We start from the raw sequence: 21,440 nt of genomic DNA on the forward strand, positions 1-21,440 counted from the left end.
GATGGATATTCAGTTGACTCATTCTGCAGCCAGCAATAAACAGTGCAACACAGAGACTATAGAAGGTAAACGATGCAAAATTTTTAATGAAGCCTAATGGAAAAATTTAATTTTAGCTCAAAATCCATGCATTTAAGTGAAAAAATATTAATAAAAACGATCCCCAAAGGTGGACAACCTCTTTGTTTGCTGTTTTATATAACTATTGATTTGAATGGAGAGGTGGCCGCCCTTTTTCCATATTGGTGGGGTCTCAGCTGCAGGAGCTTCATCTAATTAACTGATATTTAGGTGAAATAGTCCTTTTTAAAATATGATGGGGGATAAAATTTAGATTTGTATCAAGGGAACGGAACATTGACTGTTTGTATTTTTCAGGGTGAGGTACTTATATGTGATCGAACCTGGCAAAAAGTCTCAACCAAGTTTCTGCTCAACTACCAGGTTGGAACAATGGGGTTTATTAAACATACTAGCCAGATCATGCAATCACATAGGAACCTTGGAGAGTGGGGACTCAAGTGTGGAAGGTCATATCCCATAGTGCTACTGGGTGCCGAAAACCTACAGTATGTAGGACTCCCTTCTCTAGAGAATCCGCATTATTGTCAAAAAAGAGGGTGGAAAATTGGATCCAGGGTTAAAGAAAACATTGAGGAGGGAACAATAAGGGATCATAATGGGAACCCACTTTTCTCTATGTACCCCACTTCTTATGGATGATCATAGGTCCCCAAGGGAGTCATGGTAAAATAAAATATGTTTTATAGAAATGATCACATCCTTGAAAAATCATCAGGAAGACTCTGGAAATGGACATTCTGGAAAAATAAAGGAATGGTAGAGTAATGTACAATAGAGGAACTACACTGGGAACTGTCCAAGGCAGATAATATGTCTCAGCAAGTAGCCTATCACCCAGATTACCATGTCTTGTAGTAGAAAGAGCTCTTTGGGGGAGTGGTTCTCACTGATTGGCTGCAGCGCTATCAATGTGACATTAGAACTGAAGACAATAACAGATACCGAGAGAAGCAACAGAGACTCAACGATTGACCATGGAGAGGAGTTTACTGATAAAGCTTTAACGTATAGGTAAGCTGCCTCCAATAGGTGGCACTGGAGAGTTAGGGTTTATTCTTTCTGGAGGAGAGCTCATTTGCATACCATTATAACAATGTAAAAGAAGTGAGAAGACATCATCTTACTATCCTGTCGCATTACAGAATATATTCTTCTCCATCATGGTTTCTTTGGCAGTCTCTTCCGCTGGTCTAAGACATGTTGGGTTTGCCAATATAACCAATTAACCCAATTTTAAAGTCATTGCATTTTTCATTGAAAAGAAAAATAAAATTTGATCAAAACTTGTTTTCTGCTCATGAATAAGGGAATAGTCCTTTTTTTTAGCAGATGTCCCGAGGCATTGTAGCATGTGTACCTTTAATTATTGATGGCTACAAACAAAAGCCCATTCAGAACACATTAATATTAACGTAGAACTAAAACCTCATGTAATATCACTCAAAATGGGTTGGTTCCACATAACAGGATTAAAGCGTAATCATGCTTGAACCCCATTAGCTTCCTATCAGCTGATTCTACCAATTTTTGGGGGATCTGCCAGTTTGGGGTACTGTCAGATATCCTTGGGAATCTACTCTTGGGATTGAGTATTACTAGATTGGCCATGGTTGGAATTCTCCAAGAATTTTTGGTCTTTTTTCCTCCATAACCCAAGTGGTAGTCAGTTTGGATTTTTCTTGCCTAATTCCAATATTTACCCACTAGTAAGTGGAACCAGAACTATCTGGGAGCTTCTTAATCCAAAACCCAAATCAGGACACTCAACAGATTTTCAGGTTCATGCATGCAAGTGGAGACATTGATCGTTCAATGTCTTGACATTGGCTGTCAAAATCATTCTTAATGGCCAACATAAAAGGGTGGTCTCATTTAGACGACCCTTGTCCATGCGCCATCATCACAGATTGTTAAGGTGGCTTCTATCTGAAAAGGGATTATCTTGGAGTCAACACAAATATTGTTACAAATATACAAACCTTATTGAATTATCGGCGTTGGGGAAGATTGGTGGACAACAGAACTTTTTGCTGTTCGTTGTGGCCACCTGTAGACATTGGATCAAATTTTTGACTCACCCCCGAAAAAACAATAATCATTCTTGGTGAATATCAAACATGGTGGAAGGGGAGTAAATTGACTTGGTTTGGTTTTATTATTCACGGGAATTTGTCTCATGTGCTCACCCTTCTTGACCTATTTAGAATTAATAATCAAGATTTCCTGGGTCAACGGTACATGATAATCCATGGATCCATGACCTTCATTGAGGCATGTTTATGATATATATATAGGAAATTTTGACCTATTAGATAAGATTTATTCAATTAAAAGTGTTTAAAAAAAATTTGAGAACTTTGTAAAAAAAAATTGGTCTGTGTCGACATTTTCTGAGACCTGTAACATTATTTTCCCAACGATTAGAGTTGAGAGAGGGCTTGTTTTTTTCCTTGTATTTTGTGTTTTTTAATTATACCATACAATGTTTTGATCCCTTTTTATTCCTTTTTTTAGTGGGGATGAGGGCTGAAAAATGAGCAAAAATTGTTAATTCAGGCATTTTGCTTTTTCTTCTTTATAGCATTAATAGTATTGTAACATAGTAACATAGTTTTTAAGGTTGAAGGAAGACTGAGTCCATGTAGTTCAACCCGTAGCCTAACATGTTGATCCAGAGGAAGGCAAAAAAAAACCATGTGGCAAACACTAAGCTCCACATTGGGGAAAAAAATTCCTTCCCGACTCCATACGACAATCAGACTAGTTCCCTGGATCAACGCCCTATCAAGGAATTTAGTATATATAACCTGTAATATTATACTTTTCTAGAAAGGCATCCAGGCCCTTCTTAAATGTTAGTAGTGAATCACTCATTACAACATCATTCGGCAGAGAGCTCCATAGTCTCACTGCTCTTACAGTAAAGAATCCCCGTCTGTGATTATGATTAAACCTTCTTTCCTCCAGATGTAGAAGATGCCCCTTGTCCCCGTCTCAGGCCTCAGAGTAAAAAGATCAGTAGAAAGGTCTTTGTACTGTCCCCTCATATACTTGTGCATAATAATAAGATCACCCCTAAGCCTTCTTTTTTCCACAGTAAATAACCCCAAGTGTAATACCCTGTCTTGGTATTGCAGACCCCCCAGTCCTCTAATAACCTTGGTCGCTCTTCTTCACCCTCTTGGTGCAGAGAAAATAAAATTGATAAATTTTTAGATTTTCATAGATTAAACTTTTATGGTCATGGCGCTAACAAAAAAAAAATGTCTTGATTTTTTTTTATTTCGTTATTTTTGAACTTGGAAAAGGCGATGAGTTCAATTTTTATATATTTCTTCATTTTTTTGAATATTTTAAATATTTTTTTCTTAACTTTCACTTATTCTTTTAGTCCCCTCAGGGGACTTGAAATTGCAATTGTTTGACCACTTTTACTATATGCTGCAGTACTTTAGTATTGTAGCATAGCATAAAAATGACAATTTCTTAAATAGCTCAATTACAGGCCAGGCTTCATGTGAGTACAAAGACCCCCTGAGTTGACCCCCCAGCTGCATTGGCTCTTGCAATTTAACTCTTTAGATGCCGCTATCAGAGCTTGACAGCTGCATCTAAACGGTTAAACACAACTAGCTCTTGTCGTTGCTATTAGAGGCCAATTCCGGCTATATAATGCAGCTGACACCCCCAGTGTATTGAGTAAGCTTAATTACTGAACCTGCTCCATACAGCCACCCCTGACCTTGGACATACATGTACGTCTTACAGACGTTAAAGACGTTCATCTATTAGCCAGAGGAGCTAATTTTGCTCTGGAGGACCCGAAACATCCAATTGTAATGGAAGATGTGTAATGCTGTATTTGGCCTGCGGGGTTGCTGCAGATAAATTGAACACCTGTTACCAATGCCAGATTCACAATCAACAAAAGACCTAGCAGCAGGACGTATTGTGATAAGATTATTATACAGGGATCCTTCTAAAAAAAAAAAAAAATGGAATGATCCAAGTTGGATCAATTGTTTATATTGATCCCACTATTCATGAGGATGTAATGGCTATATTTTGGCATTTCTTTTATAGGAAGTAATAGACTACTTCAAATGTCACAGCTTTGCCTAGTTTCAAAATTTCTTATAGTAAAAGAAATGTATATAATTTTAACATAAAAAGTATAAAAATACAAAAAAATAGATAAATATAATAAAAAGACGAGAAAAAAGAGCTAGCGAAATAAAATATCTTCTAAGTTCCTGAGAAAGAACCTTCTCTGACATTGTTCACATAAGGGGCACCAGTGGTAGATTAATAGGGGCAGGAGATTAGATTGAGCTTGACCCCAATGATTTCCTTCAGATATGGTTTACAATATCTGTCTTAAGATAGATCTCTACGAAATTGCAGCTATGGGAACGACTGTATGCGCCATTTCTCAGAAACTATATTGGGCTAATATTTGAGGATTAAGCTATTCATAGGTTCTCTATAGTCTGCCAATTCTCACAAAGAAGTCCAGGACTCTAACTAAATGCACATGAAGTATCATGGAGACTAAGGAAGATTCTTTCTTATCCGCAGTTCTGTATTGCTGGGTTGTAGGGATGAGCCCATGTAAGTTCAGGGTCGTCGGGTTCGACCGAACTTTAGTCCAAAGTTCCGTTTGGGTACTAGAACTTTACCCGAACTTGAACCAGAACCTGAAACCCATAGAAATCAATGGTGACCCAAACTTTGGACTCCCAAATTGTAAAATGGACTTCCGGGAGAAGTCCATGTTTGGAGTTCAGCGCTAGACACTAGGTGTCCGGTGCGAACCCCTCGCTCATTTCTTCTGCGTTGGCTCCTTCACGGATTATTTAGTAATTCCACACCAGCATTTTTGGATCATCAGATGGCAGACTGTCTATATTAACCCCCCATCCCTTAAAAAATAACCAAAACGAGGGGTTTGAAACCGTGACAAATTCTGAAAGTCTCTGAGGTTGTTTTTTTGTTTGGCAGAGATTACAGATTGCACTAGGGAGTATGTAAGAAGTTTTTCCATTAAAGTCATTAACAAGGAGGCCCCGGAGGCAGTGAGTTTGCATCGCCTTCCTCCAGCACATTGTCCTGGGCATCATTCTGAGTCATTGACATTCATAAAGAAGCTTTTGCCGCCCCCTACGTTTCATCCAAGGCATTTCCAATCACAATTTACATTGTGTGTATTAGGGAACTGAACAGCTCAGGGTCTCAGAAGCTATAGGGGCTGCAAAAGTTGCAGCCGGTGACCCAAAGGCCACTGTGTGGCCAGGGTTGAGGTGGGACCTTACGGCAGATTTTCCATTGGGGTTTCAAATTTTTGAATAGGAGCTTTAGTTTACCCCTGTTACAAACATAAGGCTAAGGCAAAAATTGATGGGTAACATGTCCACATGCAAAAAAATAGTCAATGATACCCCTCAGCCCATCACTGCTGCTTTGCATACTGTGCTCTTCTCTTTCTTCTGCATCTACTAGTATATACTATTTAACACATCTTTTGGGCAGCCTAAAAACACTTTTACATCATTTTAATTGAATTACATTTCTATGATTGGTTTTCTTTAAAAATGTTCAACCATTCTGCTTTTGCAGCTTGCATGTGCTCCAACACATTGCAAGCTGCTCGGTGGCACTGGCTATCAATTCCATCAGAAAAGTGTCTAGACCCTCATGTCTCCTCATTTAAGATGAATTTCCAGCGAAGCAAATAAAATGAGCCCAGGAGAAAATAAAAGGACTGGAGACTGAGCCATCAAGGAGTTGGGAGTGAACAGCATCAAGCAGCTTGCAATGTATGGGAATAGATGAAAGTTGCAGAAGCAATACAGTTACTCATTTTTTTTTTAAACCAATCGGATTATAGATGTGATGGAATAAAGATGACAAGTTCTTTCTGGTAGAAAGTCCTTCAGAAGTTATTTTCTTTTACTTCTCTAGGCTACTTGCAGAGTCATTTTCCAGTCACTCACGACAGACAGTAAACAGGTAGATGACTCTGGGCCTGGAACTCATATAATAGAGTCACAAGGAAAAAACTGGGCAAGCAGTCAATGACGAGCAAACACAATTAACGCTTCTTTTTAGCAATGTCATGTCTTATACACCACAAGCAGGGACCTATATAGCCCCTACAGGTCTCTATAAAATATTGCAGGGTGGAGGATTTAAAGGGATCGATGCAACCCTTTTATATCTAGTCTGGTGATCAATTGATTATCATGGTTCCAGCTGTTTTCAACAGAAGTCTGGCTACACATTTTCCCTACAGTGGCCACTACAGGGAAAATATGGAATTACGTACCAGCCATTCAAATGAATTCTGGCTCCTAGGGATAGTACTTCAACTTTTCGGGAGACTGTATTAGTCTATTAACTCTCTTTTCCATTCATTTCCGCAGCCATACAGCACACAGACCCTGCTGAACTGTCTATCCATACAATATAAAAAGCTTATATAGTGATGGTTCTTTACGATTTTACAGATAATGACCAATGTATTGGAGCAGCAACCCACAAAAAAAAAACCTACAAGAAAATTCCAGAAGAACCCAGTCCATAGTTCTACCACTATAAGTTACTTCTAAAACAAAGTAAAACTCACTTCTTCCTCTTCTAATCCAGTAAGATCCCAAAAGTAGCTGAGTCTCATCTGTAAGCGTTTCCAGTGCTCCAGGAATAAAGTAGCTGAAAAAAAAAAAGATAAGATAAATGATAGAAATATTATAAAAGCCATATGGGGTGGAAAGTTCTCTGATTTGGATTTTCTTGTAGGATATTGCATGGCGGGTGCATTTGAAAGATTTCGTCCCCCTCTTCCACTGCATAGTTTATATATATAAATATATATATATATATATGTTTACACATATATATATATATATATATACATATATATTCTTCCTCAACATGGCAAAGTATATACAATTCCTGTCTGAAATAATACACAAACTAAATGTTGCACTACTAAACAATTTCATTAGGTTTTATCGCCACCAAGTGGTCATGTGTGGTTCTACAGTTTTCTCATTGGGGGCAGGATTCTCCAAATGAATGATATTTCCCGTTACACACACTATTGTTTTATTTGACTCTCAGTAATAGGCTTGGACTGGCACAGTTGAGTACCAGGGAATAATTCAGTGTACTCAGGCTTTGACATAGTATTGGGCTCCAAAGTTCTTTCAAGAGACCATGTAACTTTGGAGCCAAACACTTGGCACTAAAGATGTAAATACACCTTCAACACCTGTTAGATGTTCGTTCGCTTGAAAGCAATTTCTCCTTATACACATGCGTGCTCAGTTTGGCAGAGCATGCATGTGCTTTCAAAAAGGAGATGGAAGTAAGACCCTGCCAAGCACTTCTGGCGGTGGCTAATCTTCGCTAAGAACGAAAGTAGTTCAAGTTCACTCAGCTAACCCAACTCAATCTCCCTATTACTTTACTATCTTTTTTCTTAAAGGAGTTGTTAGTTTAAAACAAGTTATGGCCTTTTCGTAGGATAAATTATTAATCAATGGGGGTCCAACTGCTGGAACCCTCACTGATCGGCAGAATGAGGCACTTTTATCTCCATTAGAATGGAGCCTAAGGGGTAATGTTTCTCATTGTGGAGAGTGACATGCCTGACATTCCAGTGTAAGGAGACTTATAGGCCATGGAAATTAAATATGCAAATAGCCTTTTCAGAGAGAAAGAGGACTTGAACTCTAGTGCCACCTACTGGAAGTAGCAATCCTAAAAGACTCTTTTACGAGCCTTGCCATATGACTTGGGATAAAAGCTAAACCAGAATTCAATTTGCAGACACTTGTTTCAGGGTGTTACCCCTCCTCAGTGCAAAGCTTGAGATCTGATTTGGCTGTATGAGAAGCCTCTGAATGGGGTCTAAGGGGTAATTTCTCTCTTTCTGGAGAGTGATATGTCACTGCATGCTTGTCCGCCGCTCCATTAATTTCCCTTTGGGGCTGTCAAGAGCTGCACTCAGAGAATTAATGGAGTGGCGGTCGGGCATGCACACTGCCACTCTATTTTGTAAAAGGGATAAAAGTGGTCCATTGGGAATAAAAATTCCCAATTTTGCCAATTGATGTGGATCCCAGTGTACAGACTCTTCCGATCAGTACATTATCACCTACTTCTTACTTAAGAACCCCAGAGATCCCCAGTGATTAGTTCATGCTGTTATCCCCAGAGATCAGGTTCTGCTGGGATACGTAACAGTAAATGTTCAATTTCCCTACAGCACCCCCGCATGAAAAATTAGGTATTGCAACGTGCCCCTTAAAATCAATGGGTGGTCTGTATAATGCAGGACAGGTCCTTCAGAATGAGAGATGTTCTTTGTAAATAATCTTCACTTTGGCCAAGAGATAAGGATCCAAAATAAAAATTCCCTCTATATTACCTCCCTTATTGGGTAACAGACAACTATGTCCTCCTTTATTGGAACAAAAGCTTTGATCAGATTGTCTATTTTTAGAGGAAACTTCGCCACTTTCCCTTTTCTCTAGTTTTCCCCTCTCTTCTTTGGTGTCAGGTGCCTGGAGGTATGTACAGCATCTGTATAGAAACATGTCTACGTCGCTACTCTGAATTGTATTTTAGGGTTAATTGTCCTTACACTCGAGAACAGGGCCATAGTCGTATTGAATATGATTGTTGACAGACGCTTTAACTTATTCATTAGTTAATTACTGCCTAGGTTTTAAGAACATCTAACATTACCAGCCAGTAGTAAACATTTCTATCATAGGATTTTCCATCTTGCTGACATTTCCTGCCGGATGTTCTCAAATGGAATTTCTCCTAAATAGACAACCTTTATAAATAATGTCGTAAACCAATTAAAGGGGTTGTAATGAATTCCTATTTATTTTTTGGGGGAAACAGCGCCACTTGTGTCCACAGGCTGTCTCTGGTATTGCAAATCTTCTCCAATCAAGTGAAATAGACATAGCTGCAAGACCAGACACAGCCTGTGGACAAGTTGGCACTGTTTAAAACTATAAGTAACCCCTTTAAAAAAAAACATAGACCATATACACTTTTAGCAACAGTGTTATTTTAATGATTGTGTTGCTTTTTTTCCAGAATTTTTGCAATTACAATTAAACTTCCTAATTTTCACAGCGGGCCATGAATTTACACTTTCACCAGGCTGAAAATCCAATCTAGCCATGTCCAGCAGACACAGATGCAAAGCTTCCTATAGAGCACCATGTCCTGTCTTGTAACAGGTTCTGTACCTGTGTAATTTGGGCTGGATCCAGACAGATTTTCATCATCTGAATAAAAGCAAGACTGCTTCTATTGATTGACTGCAAGCAGAGATCCTGAATTCCCAAAATCACATTTTGCCCCATCCCGGAACTGCTCAAAAATACCCACAAAATCCTACTCATGGCTAAACAATTGTCCCTGAAAAATTGTGAAACGTTTGCAAGCATGGTAAATGTTCTTTAAATGAATGGATAACATACACATGATCAGAGCCTGTCTTGTCTAACAAACCCTAAACTTATGACAGGGTCCACTTTGCTTGAAATCTCAAGAGATCAAAAAAACAACAAGTTTTCAATTTCCTTGCAGTGCCACCTACAGGAAAAATGTAGTATTACACATTGTCTATTACATTCAATGGGAGGTCTGGGTAATGCACTGACATGGTGGGTCCTCCAGAGTGAGAGGCACTCTTTGTAGCTACTTTCTGATAGATGAGTGTCCTGGGCAGGGAAGCTAGGGACCTACACCATTGTTACATATTCTGAACAGAGCATATTTCAAGAATATCAGTCATTTTACTTCTTTTTTTTCAAAAATCGATAGTACAAGTGAAAATAGGAAACTTTGTAATATATCTTATTAGAGAAATCCAATTTTGTCTTCTCCTGGATTCTCGAAATTCTCAAATTCACAGGTAAAATGTGCTTTTAATGAATACAGATTTTTCCCATTACTAAGATAGAAGATGACAGTTGGTGAACTTGCAGCATGATGTCTGTGTCTGCCTCTAGCTCCTCCTCCCTCCATAAAATTTTAAAAGCACCAACTGTCATTTTCTATCTCAGTACTGGGAAATTAGTGAATAAAGACTAAGCCATTACTGAGATAGGAGATGAGTAGGAGATGAGAGTTGGTGTTCAAAAAGCTTCATGGAGAACTGTAACTGTTATTTCAGGAGAACTTGCAGCAGAATGTCTGTGTCTACCTCTAGCTCCTCCGTAGAATGTCTGTGTCTGCCTCTAGCTCCTCCCTAGAATGTCTGTGTCTGCCTCCAGTTGCTCCCTAGAATGTCTGTGACTGCCTCTAGGTAGTCCCTAGAATGTCTGTGTCAGCCTCTAGCTTCTCCCTAGAATATCTGTGTCTACCTCTAGCTCCTCCCTAGAATCTCTGTGTCTGCCTCTAGCTCCTCCCTAGAATGTCTGTGTCTGCCTTTAGCTCCTCCCTAGAATTTCTGTGTCTGCTTCCAGCTCCTCCCTAGAATGTCTGTCAGCTTCTAACTCCTCCCTAGAATGTCTGTGTATGCCTCCAGCTCCTCCCTAGAATGTCTGTGTCAGCCTCTAGCTCCTCCCTAGAATATCTGTGTCTGCTTCCAGCTCCTCCCTAGAATGTCTGAGTCTGCCTCCTGCTCCTCCCTAGAATGTCTGTGTCTGCCTCTAGCTCCTCCCTAGAATGTCTGTGTCTGCCTCTAGCTCCTCCCTAGAATTTCTGTGTCAGCCTCTAGCTCCTCCCTAAAATGTCTGTGTCGGCCCCTAGCTCCTCCCTAGAATGTCTTTGTCTGCCTCTAGCTCCTCCCTAGAATGTCTGTGTCTGCTTTCAGCTCCTCCCTAGAATGTCTGTCTGCCTCTAGCTCCTCCCTAGAATTTCTGTCAGCCTCTACCTCCTCCCTATAATGTCTGTGTCTGCCTCTAGCTCCTCCCTAGAATGTGTGTGTCTGCCTCTAGCTCCTCCCTAGAATGTCTGTGTCGGCCTCTAGCTCCTCTCTAGAATGTCTGTGTCTGCCTCAAGCTCCTCCCTAGAATGTCTGTGTCTGCCTCTAGCTCCTCCCTAGAATGTCTGTGACTGCCTCTAGCTCCTCCCTAGAATGTCTGTGTCTGCCTCTAGCTCCTCCCTAGACTTTCTATGTCTGCCTCCTTCTCCTCTCTAGAATGTCTGTATCTGCCTCTAACTCCTCCCTAGAATGTATGTGTCTGCCTCTAGCTCCTCCCTAGAATGTCTGTGTCTGCCTCTACCTCCTCCCTAGAATGTCTGTGCCTGCCTCTACCTCCTCCCTAGAATGTCTGTGTCTGCCTCTAGCTCCTCCCTAGAATATCTGTATCTGCCTCTAGATCCTCCCTAGAATGTCTGTGTCTGCCTCTAGCTGCTCCCTAGACTGTCTATGTCTGCCTCCTTATTCTCTCTAGAATGTTTGTGTCTGCCTCTAACTCCTCCCTAGAATGTATGTGTCTGCCTCTAGCTCCTCCCTAGAATGTCTGTGTCTGCCTCTACCTCCTCCCTAGAATGTCTGTGTCTGCCTCTACCTCCTCCCTAGAATGTCTGTGTCTGCCTCTAGCTCCTCCCTAGAATCTCTGTGTCTGCCTCTAGCTCCTCCCTAGAATGTCTGTGTCTGCCTCTAGCTCCTCCCTAGAATGTCTGTGTCTGCCTCTAGCTCCTCCCTAGAATTTCTGTGTCTGCTTCCAGCTCCTCCCTAGAATGTCTGTCATCCTCTAGCTCCTCCCTATAATGTCTGTGTATGCCTCCAGCTCCTCCCTAGAATGTCTGTGTCAGCCTCTAGCTCCTCCCTAGAATATCTGTGTCTGCTTCCAGCTCCTCCCTAGAATGTCTGAGTCTGCCTCCTGCTCCTCCCTAGAATGTCTGTGTCTGCCTCTAGCTCCTCCCTAGAATGTCTGTATCTGCCTCTAGCTCCTCCCTAGAATTTCTGTGTCAGCCTCTAGCTCCTCCCTAAAATGTCTGTGTCGGCCTCTAGCTCCTCCCTAGAATGTCTTTGTCTGCCTCTAGCTCCTCCCTAGAATGTCTGTGTCTGCTTTCAGCTCCTCCCTAGAATGTCTGTCTGCCTCTAGCTCCTCCCTAGAATTTCTGTCAGCCTCTACCTCCTCCCTATAATGTCTGTGTCTGCCTCTAGCTCCTCCCTAGAATGTCTGTGTCTGCCTCTAGCTCCTCCCTAGAATGTCTGTGTCGGCCTCTAGCTCCTCTCTAGAATGTCTGTGTCTGCCTCTAGCTCCTCCCTAGAATGTCTGTGTCTGCCTCTAGCTCCTCCCTAGAATGTCTGTGTCTGCCTCTAGCTCCTCCCTAGGCTGTCTATGTCTGCCTCCTTCTCCTCTCTAGAATGTCTGTGTCTGCCTCTAACTCCTCCCTAGAATGTATGTGTCTGCCTCTAACTCCTCCCTAGAATGTCTGTGTCTGCCTCTACCTCCTCCCTAGAATGTCTGTGTCTGCCTCTACCACCTCCCTAGAATGTCTGTGTCTGCCTCTAGCTCCTCCCTAGAATATCTGTATCTGCCTCTAGATCCTCCCTAGAATGTCTGTGTCTGCCTCTAGCTCCTCCCTAGACTGTCTATGTCTGCCTCCTTCTCCTCTCTAGAATGTTTGTGTCTGCCTCTAACTCCTCCCTAGAATGTATGTGTCTGCCTCTAGCTCCTCCCTAGAATGTCTGTGTCTGCCTCTACCTCCTCCCTAGAATGTCTGTGTCTGCTTCTACCTCCTCCCTAGAATGTCTGTGTCTGCCTCTAGCTCCTCCCTAGAATCTCTGTGTCTGCCTCTAGCTCCTCCCTAGAATGTCTGTGTCTGCCTCTAGCTCCTCCCTAGAATGTCTGTGTCTGTCTCTAGCTCCTCCCTAGAATGTCTGTGTCTGCCTCTAGCTCCTCCCTAGAATGTCTGTGTCTGCCTCTAGCTCCTCCCTAGAATGTCTGTTTCTGCCTCTAGCTCCTCCCTAGAATGTCTGTTTCTGCCTCTAGCTCCTCACTAGAATGTCTGTTTCTGCCTCTAGCTCCTCCCTAGAATGTCTGTGTCTGCCTCTAGCTCCTCCCTAGAATGTCTGTTTCTGCCTCTAGCTCCTCCCTAGCATGTCTGTGTCTGCCTCTAGCTCCTCCCTAGAATGTCTGTGTCGGCCTCTAGCTCCTCTCTAGAATGTCTGTGTCTGCCTCTAGCTCCTCCCTAGAATGTCTGTGTCTGCCTCTAGCTCCTCCCTAGACTGTCTATGTCTGCCTCCTTCTCCTCTCTAGAATGTCTGTGTCTGCCTCTAACTCCTCCCTAGAATGTATGTGTCTGCCTCCTTCTCCTCTCTAGAATGTCTGTGTCTGCCTCTAACTCCTCCCTAGAATGTATGTGTCTGCCTCTAACTCCTCCCTAGAATGTCTGTGTCTGCCTCTACCTCCTCCCTAGAATGTCTGTGTCTGCCTCTACCACCTCCCTAGAATGTCTGTGTCTGCCTCTAGCTCCTCCCTAGAATATCTGTATCTGCCTCTAGATCCTCCCTAGAATGTCTGTGTCTGCCTCTAGCTCCTCCCTAGACTGTCTATGTCTGCCTCCTTCTCCTCTCTAGAATGTTTGTGTCTGCCTCTAACTCCTCCCTAGAATGTATGTGTCTGCCTCTAGCTCCTCCCTAGAATGTCTGTGTCTGCCTCTACCTCCTCCCTAGAATGTCTGTGTCTGCCTCTACCTCCTCCCTAGAATGTCTGTGTCTGCCTCTAGCTCCTCCCTAGAATCTCTGTGTCTGCCTCTAGCTCCTCCCTAGAATGTCTGTGTCTGCCTCTAGCTCCTCCCTAGAATGTCTGTGTCTGTCTCTAGCTCCTCCCTAGAATGTCTGTGTCTGCCTCTAGCTCCTCCCTAGAATGTCTGTGTCTGCCTCTAGCTCCTCCCTAGAATGTCTGTTTCTGCCTCTAGCTCCTCCCTAGAATGTCTGTTTCTGCCTCTAGCTCCTCACTAGAATGTCTGTTTCTGCCTCTAGCTCCTCCCTAGAATGTCTGTGTCTGCCTCTAGCTCCTCCCTAGAATGTCTGTTTCTGCCTCTAGCTCCTCCCTAGCATGTCTGTGTCTGCCTCTAGCTCCTCCCTAGAATGTCTGTTTCTGCCTCTAGCTCCTCCCTAGAATGTCTGTTTCTGCCTCTAGCTCCTCCCTAGAATGTCTGTGTCTGCCTCTAGCTCCTCCCTAGAATGTCTGTGTCTGCCTCTAGCTCCTCCCTAGACTGTCTATGTCTGCCTCCTTCTCCTCTCTAGAATGTCTGTGTCTGCCTCTAACTCCTCCCTAGAATGTCTGTGTCTGCCTCTAGCTCCTCCCTAGAATGTCTGTGTCTGCCTCTACCTCCTCCCTAGAATGTCTGTGCCTGCCTCTACCTCCTCCCTAGAATGTCTGTGTCTGCCTCTAGCTCCTCCCTAGAATATCTGTATCTGCCTCTAGATCCTCCCTAGAATGTCTGTGTCTGCCTCTAGCTCCTCCCTAGAATATCTGTATCTGCCTCTAGCTCCTCCCTAGAATGTCTGTGTCTGCTTTCAGCTCCTCCCTAGAATGTCTGTCTGCCTCTAGCTCCTCCCTAGAATTTCTGTCAGCCTCTACCTCCTCCCTATAATGTCTGTGTCTGCCTCTAGCTCCTCCCTAGAATGTCTGTGTCTGCCTCTAGCTCCTCCCTAGAATGTCTGTGTCGGCCTCTAGCTCCTCTCTAGAATGTCTGTGTCTGCCTCTAGCTCCTCCCTAGAATGTCTGTGTCTGCCTCTAGCTCCTCCCTAGAATGTCTGTGTCTGCCTCTAGCTCCTCCCTAGACTGTCTATGTCTGCCTCCTTCTCCTCTCTAGAATGTCTGTGTCTGCCTCTAACTCCTCCCTAGAATGTATGTGTCTGCCTCTAACTCCTCCCTAGAATGTCTGTGTCTGCCTCTACCTCCTCCCTAGAATGTCTGTGTCTGCCTCTACCACCTCCCTAGAATGTCTGTGTCTGCCTCTAGCTCCTCCCTAGAATATCTGTATCTGCCTCTAGATCCTCCCTAGAATGTCTGTGTCTGCCTCTAGCTCCTCCCTAGACTGTCTATGTCTGCCTCCTTCTCCTCTCTAGAATGTTTGTGTCTGCCTCTAACTCCTCCCTAGAATGTATGTGTCTGCCTCTAGCTCCTCCCTAGAATGTCTGTGTCTGCCTCTACCTCCTCCCTAGAATGTCTGTGTCTGCCTCTACCTCCTCCCTAGAATGTCTGTGTCTGCCTCTACCTCCTCCCTAGAATGTCTGTGTCTGCCTCTACCTCCTCCCTAGAATGTCTGTGTCTGCCTCTACCTCCTCCCTAGAATGTCTGTGTCTGCCTCTACCTCCTCCCTAGAATGTCTGTGTCTGCCTCTAGCTCCTCCCTAGAATCTCTGTGTCTGCCTCTAGCTCCTCCCTAGAATGTCTGTGTCTGTCTCTAGCTCCTCCCTAGAATGTCTGTGTCTGCCTCTAGCTCCTCCCTAGAATGTCTGTGTCTGCCTCTAGCTCCTCCCTAGAATGTCTGTTTCTGCCTCTAGCTCCTCCCTAGAATGTCTGTTTCTGCCTCTAGCTCCTCACTAGAATGTCTGTTTCTGCCTCTAGCTCCTCCCTAGAATGTCTGTGTCTGCCTCTAGCTCCTCCCTAGAATGTCTGTTTCTGCCTCTAGCTCCTCCCTAGAATGTCTGTGTCTGCCTCTAGCTCCTCCCTAGAATGTCTGTTTCTGCCTCTAGCTCCTCCCTAGAATGTCTGTTTCTGCCTCTAGCTCCTCCCTAGAATGTCTGTGTCTGCCTCTAGCTCCTCCCTAGAATGTCTGTGTCTGCCTCTAGCTCCTCCCTAGACTGTCTATGTCTGCCTCCTTCTCCTCTCTAGAATGTCTGTGTCTGCCTCTAACTCCTCCCTAGAATGTCTGTGTCTGCCTCTAGCTCCTCCCTAGAATGTCTGTGTCTGCCTCTACCTCCTCCCTAGAATGTCTGTGCCTGCCTCTACCTCCTCCCTAGAATGTCTGTGTCTGCCTCCAGCTCCTCCCTAGAATATCTGTATCTGCCTCTAGATCCTCCCTAGAATGTCTGTGTCTGCCTCTAGCTCCTCCCTAGAATGTCTATGTCTGCCTCCTTCTCCTCTCTAGAATGTCTGTGTCTGCCTCTAACTCCTCCCTAGAATGTCTGTGTCTGCCTCTAGCTCCTCCCTAGAATGTCTGTGTCTGCCTCTAGCTCCTCCCTAGAATGTCTGTGTCTGCCTCTAGCTCCTCCTTAGAATGTCTGTGTCTGCCTCTAGCTCCTCCCTAGAATGTATGTGTCTGTCTCTAGCTCCTCCCTAGAATGTCTGTGTCTGCCTCTAGCTCCTCCCTAGAATGTCTGTGTCTGCCTCTAGCTCCTCCTTAGAATGTCTATGTCTGCCCCTAGCTCCTCCCTAGAATGTCTGTGTCTGCCTCTAGCTCCTCCCTAGAATGTCTGTGTCTGCCTCTAGCTCCTCTCTAGAATGTCTGTGTCTGTCTCTAGCTCCTCCCTAGAATGTCTGTGTCTGCCTCTAGCTCCTTCCTAGAATCTCTCTGTCTGCCTCTAGCTCCTCCCTAGAATGTCTGTGTCTGCCTCTACCTCCTCCCTAGAATGTCTGTGTCTGCCTCTAGCTCCTCCTTAGAATGTCTGTGTCTGCCTCTAGCTCCTCCCTAGAATGTCTGTGTCTGTCTCTAGCTCCTCCCTAGAATGTCTGTGTCTGCCTCTAGCTCCTCCCTAGAATGTCTGTGTCTGCCTCTAGCTCCTCCCTAGAATGTCTGTGTCTGCCTCTAGCTCCTCCCTAGAATGTATGTGTCTGTCTCTAGCTCCTCCCTAGAATGTCTGTGTCTGCCTCTAGCTCCTCCCTAGAATGTCTGTGTCTGCCTCTAGCTCCTCCTTAGAATGTCTGTGTCTGCCCCTAGCTTCTCCCTAGAATGTCTGTGTCTGCCTCTAGCTCCTCCCTAGAATGTCTGTGTCTGCCTCTAGCTCCTCTCTAGAATGTCTGTCCTGCCTCTAGCTCCTCCCTAGAATGTCTGTGTCTGCCTCTAGCTCCTCCCTAGAATGTCTGTGTCTGCCTCTAGCTCCTCCCTAGAATGTCTGTGTCTGCCTCTAGCTCCTCCCTAGAATGTCTGTGTCCTGCCTCTAGCTCCTCCCTAGAATGTCTGTGTCTGCCTCTAGCTCCTCCCTAGAATGTCTGTGTCTGCCTCTAGCTCCTCCTTAGAATGTCTGTGTCTGCCCCTAGCTCCTCCCTAGAATGTCTGTGTCTTCCTCTAGCTCCTTCCTAGAATGTCTGTGTCGGCCTCTAGCTCCTTCCTAGAATGTCTTTGTCGGCCTCTAGCTCCTCCCTAGAATGTCTGTGTCTGCCTCTAGCTCCTCCCTAGAATGTCTGTGTCTTCCTCTAGCTCCTCCCTAGAATGTCTGTTTCTGCCTCTAGCTCCTCCCTAGAATGTCTGTTTCTGCCTCTAGCTCCTCCCTAGAATGTCTGTTTCTGCCTCTAGCTCCTCCTTCCATAGAGTCTTATACGCACATACTGTAATCTCCTATTTTAGTAATGGGTAAATCTGTCTTCACTGAGTACAGCTGTTACAGATTTTACACTTTAATTGAGAAGAAGAGAATTTCTCTGATAATATATATTGCAAAGTTGGTTATTTTCATTTGAACTATTGATTTATGAAATAAATAATAATAAAAAAAATGGTTAGACTTTAAGTCTAGAAAGATAGGGAAGATATCCAATCAGATATCAACGTGTAATCTGAGCATTGCTGCAGCCTATGGCTTCAAAGAACAAGGCAGATAGGTAAAGATAAAGTGCTCTTTAATGCACCCCTCCCCCACATGAGGGTGAATCAGTGGAGCATAGACCACATATTGTGGTAAGTAATAATGTATGACAGTTTCCCTGAAATCCTTATTTACTAAGGATGGGTAAGACTAGCTGCTTCGGCTCCTACAGGCACAATGGGAATGTCAATCACCGAGCAGAACCTCCGATATAAGCTGAGCATTCTGCTGTCGAGGGCACAGGAAAAAAGAGTATATTGTAATTTAATGCTCATTCTGTTCCTCTCGTGGGAGCTTACTTCCTTACCAATGAACTTGGCTTTTAAAAGAATAATTTTTTTAGAAAAAAAAAAAAATAGCGGCACATGCGGCATTCATTTTTTACGTCACTGATGGATATAGCCATCAGCATTTCAGAGACGTAATCTTGGGATCGGTGGGGTTCCAATGGTCAGGCCCACAAATTATCGCCTATTCTTTTAATGACGGAAATAAACCTTTAACTGTTACTCTTAAGACTAAAGTAAACTTAAAAAAAAAACTGTCACCAGGTCAAAAGTGTCCAGTTATTGCTTTTTTGTTATTTCTCCTCCCCTGGGTATTCCATTTCTTGCTTCTTTACTATCTACCATGTGGTTCCAGAGATATGGGTTTTTATATTTAGTGCTAATTTTTATGGTCTTTACTGAGAGTAAACAAATTTCACAGGATCCTCGGGGGCGTGTCTTTAGGCTGCCACACCCACTTGTAAATGCCATTAAAATTGCACTAAATAAAAAAGCCCATTGAATGGAGAGTCATGGCCCATGAATGACTAACTTCTCCTTTAGACACCTCAGGAGAGGATGAGGGACACAAATCCTCCACTCTTGTGATTGGTTGGGGTCCCACACCGATCTAACCATTATCACCAATGCAGTGGATAGGATATAGTTTATGTAAACTGGAATAGCTTTTTAAGGGTTGGTATAAATGGATATTCTTCAGTGCAAAATAAAGGTGCCCCTAATATAGGTCAGTAATGTGTGATGGGTTGGAGTACAACCCCGGGACCCTCACTGAACAGCAGTGCAGAGGGCTAAGCTGTAGTACCAGACACAATCGTATGTACAGATACACTGATCTCGAGAAAATGGTGCAACCCCATTATACTGCTGAACAATGGGGGGTGTACCGGGGGTCGCTTCCTCCCCAATCACACATTAGGAAAGCCAAATAATTGTCCAATTGTCCATCTAAAAGAATAATTGTTGCTGATAAGTTTACTTACCCCAGAGAGCCATGAAGACAGAGAAGAAAACAGTGGCCGGGTTGTCGAATAAATGACTGGCACGGGCGGTACCGCAGGCAGAACTTAAATTCCAGTAGTCACACGCCTTGTCACAAAGCGGGCACATTGTGAAACTTTCTTCCTCGTTGCACATTTCTTTGCTATGTAATGGATAAAACATTTGTTAATTAGTCAATATGGTGTAATCAGCGGTTTTATAAAAATCTCGTATTTTTCTGAAATAGCGCCATCCTAGTCCTCAGGCTGTGCCTAATAATACAGCTCAAGCCTATTCTAGTGAACTGAAGTGTTATGATAAGAGTATCAACTCACTCGGGAAAATAGGTAACAAACTAAATACTGCAAATGACCCTGCTGGTTACTGTACAGACTAGAGATCCTGACCCCGTAGTCCCTAGTGGTGCCTGCGTGAGCAGAGATAGCCCTAACCACAGACTAGACGATGGCAACTCAGACCTATGCTGCCTGAAAAGCCATTGAGCTCTTCACATTCCTCCTAAAGAACCGGAGGGCAGAGCAGAGTGCGAATTACTTACAAAAGGGAAAGTGAGCTGAAAAAAGGAAAGATCCCAGAGTGAGTAAAGTAAACCACGAAATACCAAATAAAGTATAAAGTACGTAATGTTAAATTATATGCCGCCTACTTCCTAAAAAGAAACAGAAGGTAGGTGCAGAGTAAAGAACTGAAAAAGCATAGAGATAAACCCTAGCTGGAATTTCACTGACTGGCTTTAAACTACAGCAGAATGGCTGAACATCTACAAGAAACTATTACCAGCAGGAAATGCCAACAGGGGGAAAGAATATAAAGCCATACCCGAAAGGTGATAGGGCAGACAAATGAAAACACCTGTGTTATGCGAAACAGACTGCAGGTGTGTTTGCTGTGGCTTGGCGAACAGAGAAGCTGACCCCAAAACACAGGTTCAAGGGTTCGAACCCAGGAGCATGACATGAACTTGTGTGGCAGGTAACTCTTCCATCCCAACAATAGTATTGAGCCCACGTTGATGAATCCCACCCCAGCGGTGTAGGTTTATGGGATGTAGAGTGAGCAGTCACTATGGGCCCTGGATCCCAGAAAGGCCCAAAGTCTTCCATATTATAAATGGCACCGGGTAGGCGGGGGACCCTGGTTCAAATTTTGCATTGTGACCAAGGAACTTTAAGGATGGGCCTATTTGAGGAAACTCCACCAATCTTATGAAGGGTCCCATGTCACCTATCTTGCAGATAATGGATATATTTTGTTAGTGGACCACAATGTTTAAAGCTAAAGGGGTTGTCCCACAAACAACATGTATCACCAGCATTGGTCCAGCTATCGAGACCCTCTGTGGTCTTGAGAATGGACAGCCCAAAATCCTGTGTGAATTGAGCAGCACTGAGCATGTGCGACCACCTATGGAAAGTGATTGAAGCAGTGGTCGCACATGCTCAATTCCCACACAGAAGTTAGTGACCTCAATTTTCATGATTGGTGGGGTCACACCCCCGCGGATCCTGTGGATAGGTGATATACAGTATTTAATGCAATGAGAAGAGAATAAGGATATTTCTAAATAAAAAAAAAATGTAACATAATGGATATAAGGTTTCAATCGTTTTCTTTTTTTTTCTTTTTTTATTTTGTGATTTGGTAAAGGACAGAATGTGAAAAATTCTTACCTTGGAATATCGGCTTCGACAGTTACACATCCGTATAGAAACACTATGATCCCAACTACAGAGGCAGGAATGAGTAGCCACGTATATAGACCAAGCCAGGCGAAATATAATCCAATTTTTTCTCCAAAATACTTTCTGAAATGAACAGACTCACAGGTGACACAGGCACAAAAAATCAATATTACTTCATTAAAAAAAAAGAAGAGAATTATTTTTTATTATTTTATTTTAATAAAATGTATGGCATTGGATTTTGGCGCTATACAGATGATTAAAAGAATATTCCGACCACTGAACACTGATACTTTACATTTTGAATGTCTGATGGAGAAGTCACACCTCAGGTACCCCAAATTTGGAGGAAAAAATGAGGGGTTTTGTAATAACAGGCAAAAAAGAATAGAGAAAAAGGAAAACGTCAATAGTCAGGTTACCCAGAATTTTGCAAAACTTGACTTGCCTGGGTTCCTTACCTTCCCTGAGGCGACTTTAGGACTTAAAGAATCAAACTTGAGGCAATAAGTCCAGAGTTTCACTGATATTTTTTTTTAACCTCCACAAACAAGAGAAACACCTATCTGTGGCCGCTAGCCAAGAGGCATGAGAAACGCCCCCACCGGGTCTTCTTGTGATTAGCCAGTCTGGCGTGACC

General features: G+C 43.4%; 1 protein-coding gene across 2 annotated transcripts in view; it reads right to left on the reverse strand.

Annotated features, from left to right (window-relative positions):
- ANO2 (anoctamin 2) overlaps positions 1 to 21,440 on the reverse strand; it is a 381,234-nt gene that overhangs the window by 168,738 nt on the left and 191,056 nt on the right. For both annotated transcript variants that reach the window (XM_073649311.1, XM_073649312.1), the window contains exons 11-13: positions 20,789 to 20,923; positions 19,100 to 19,260; positions 6,710 to 6,792 (exon numbers count right to left, since the gene is read on the reverse strand). In XM_073649311.1, coding sequence (XP_073505412.1) covers positions 6,710 to 6,792; positions 19,100 to 19,260; positions 20,789 to 20,923 — 379 coding nt within the window. The remainder of the gene's footprint in view (positions 1 to 6,709; positions 6,793 to 19,099; positions 19,261 to 20,788; positions 20,924 to 21,440) is intronic.

The sequence above is a fragment of the Phyllobates terribilis genome, unplaced genomic scaffold (assembly GCF_046119375.1).
Source record: "Phyllobates terribilis strain yellow unplaced genomic scaffold, ASM4611937v1 Scaffold_10__3_contigs__length_209671492, whole genome shotgun sequence".
Lineage (NCBI taxonomy): Eukaryota > Metazoa > Chordata > Amphibia > Anura > Dendrobatidae > Phyllobates > Phyllobates terribilis.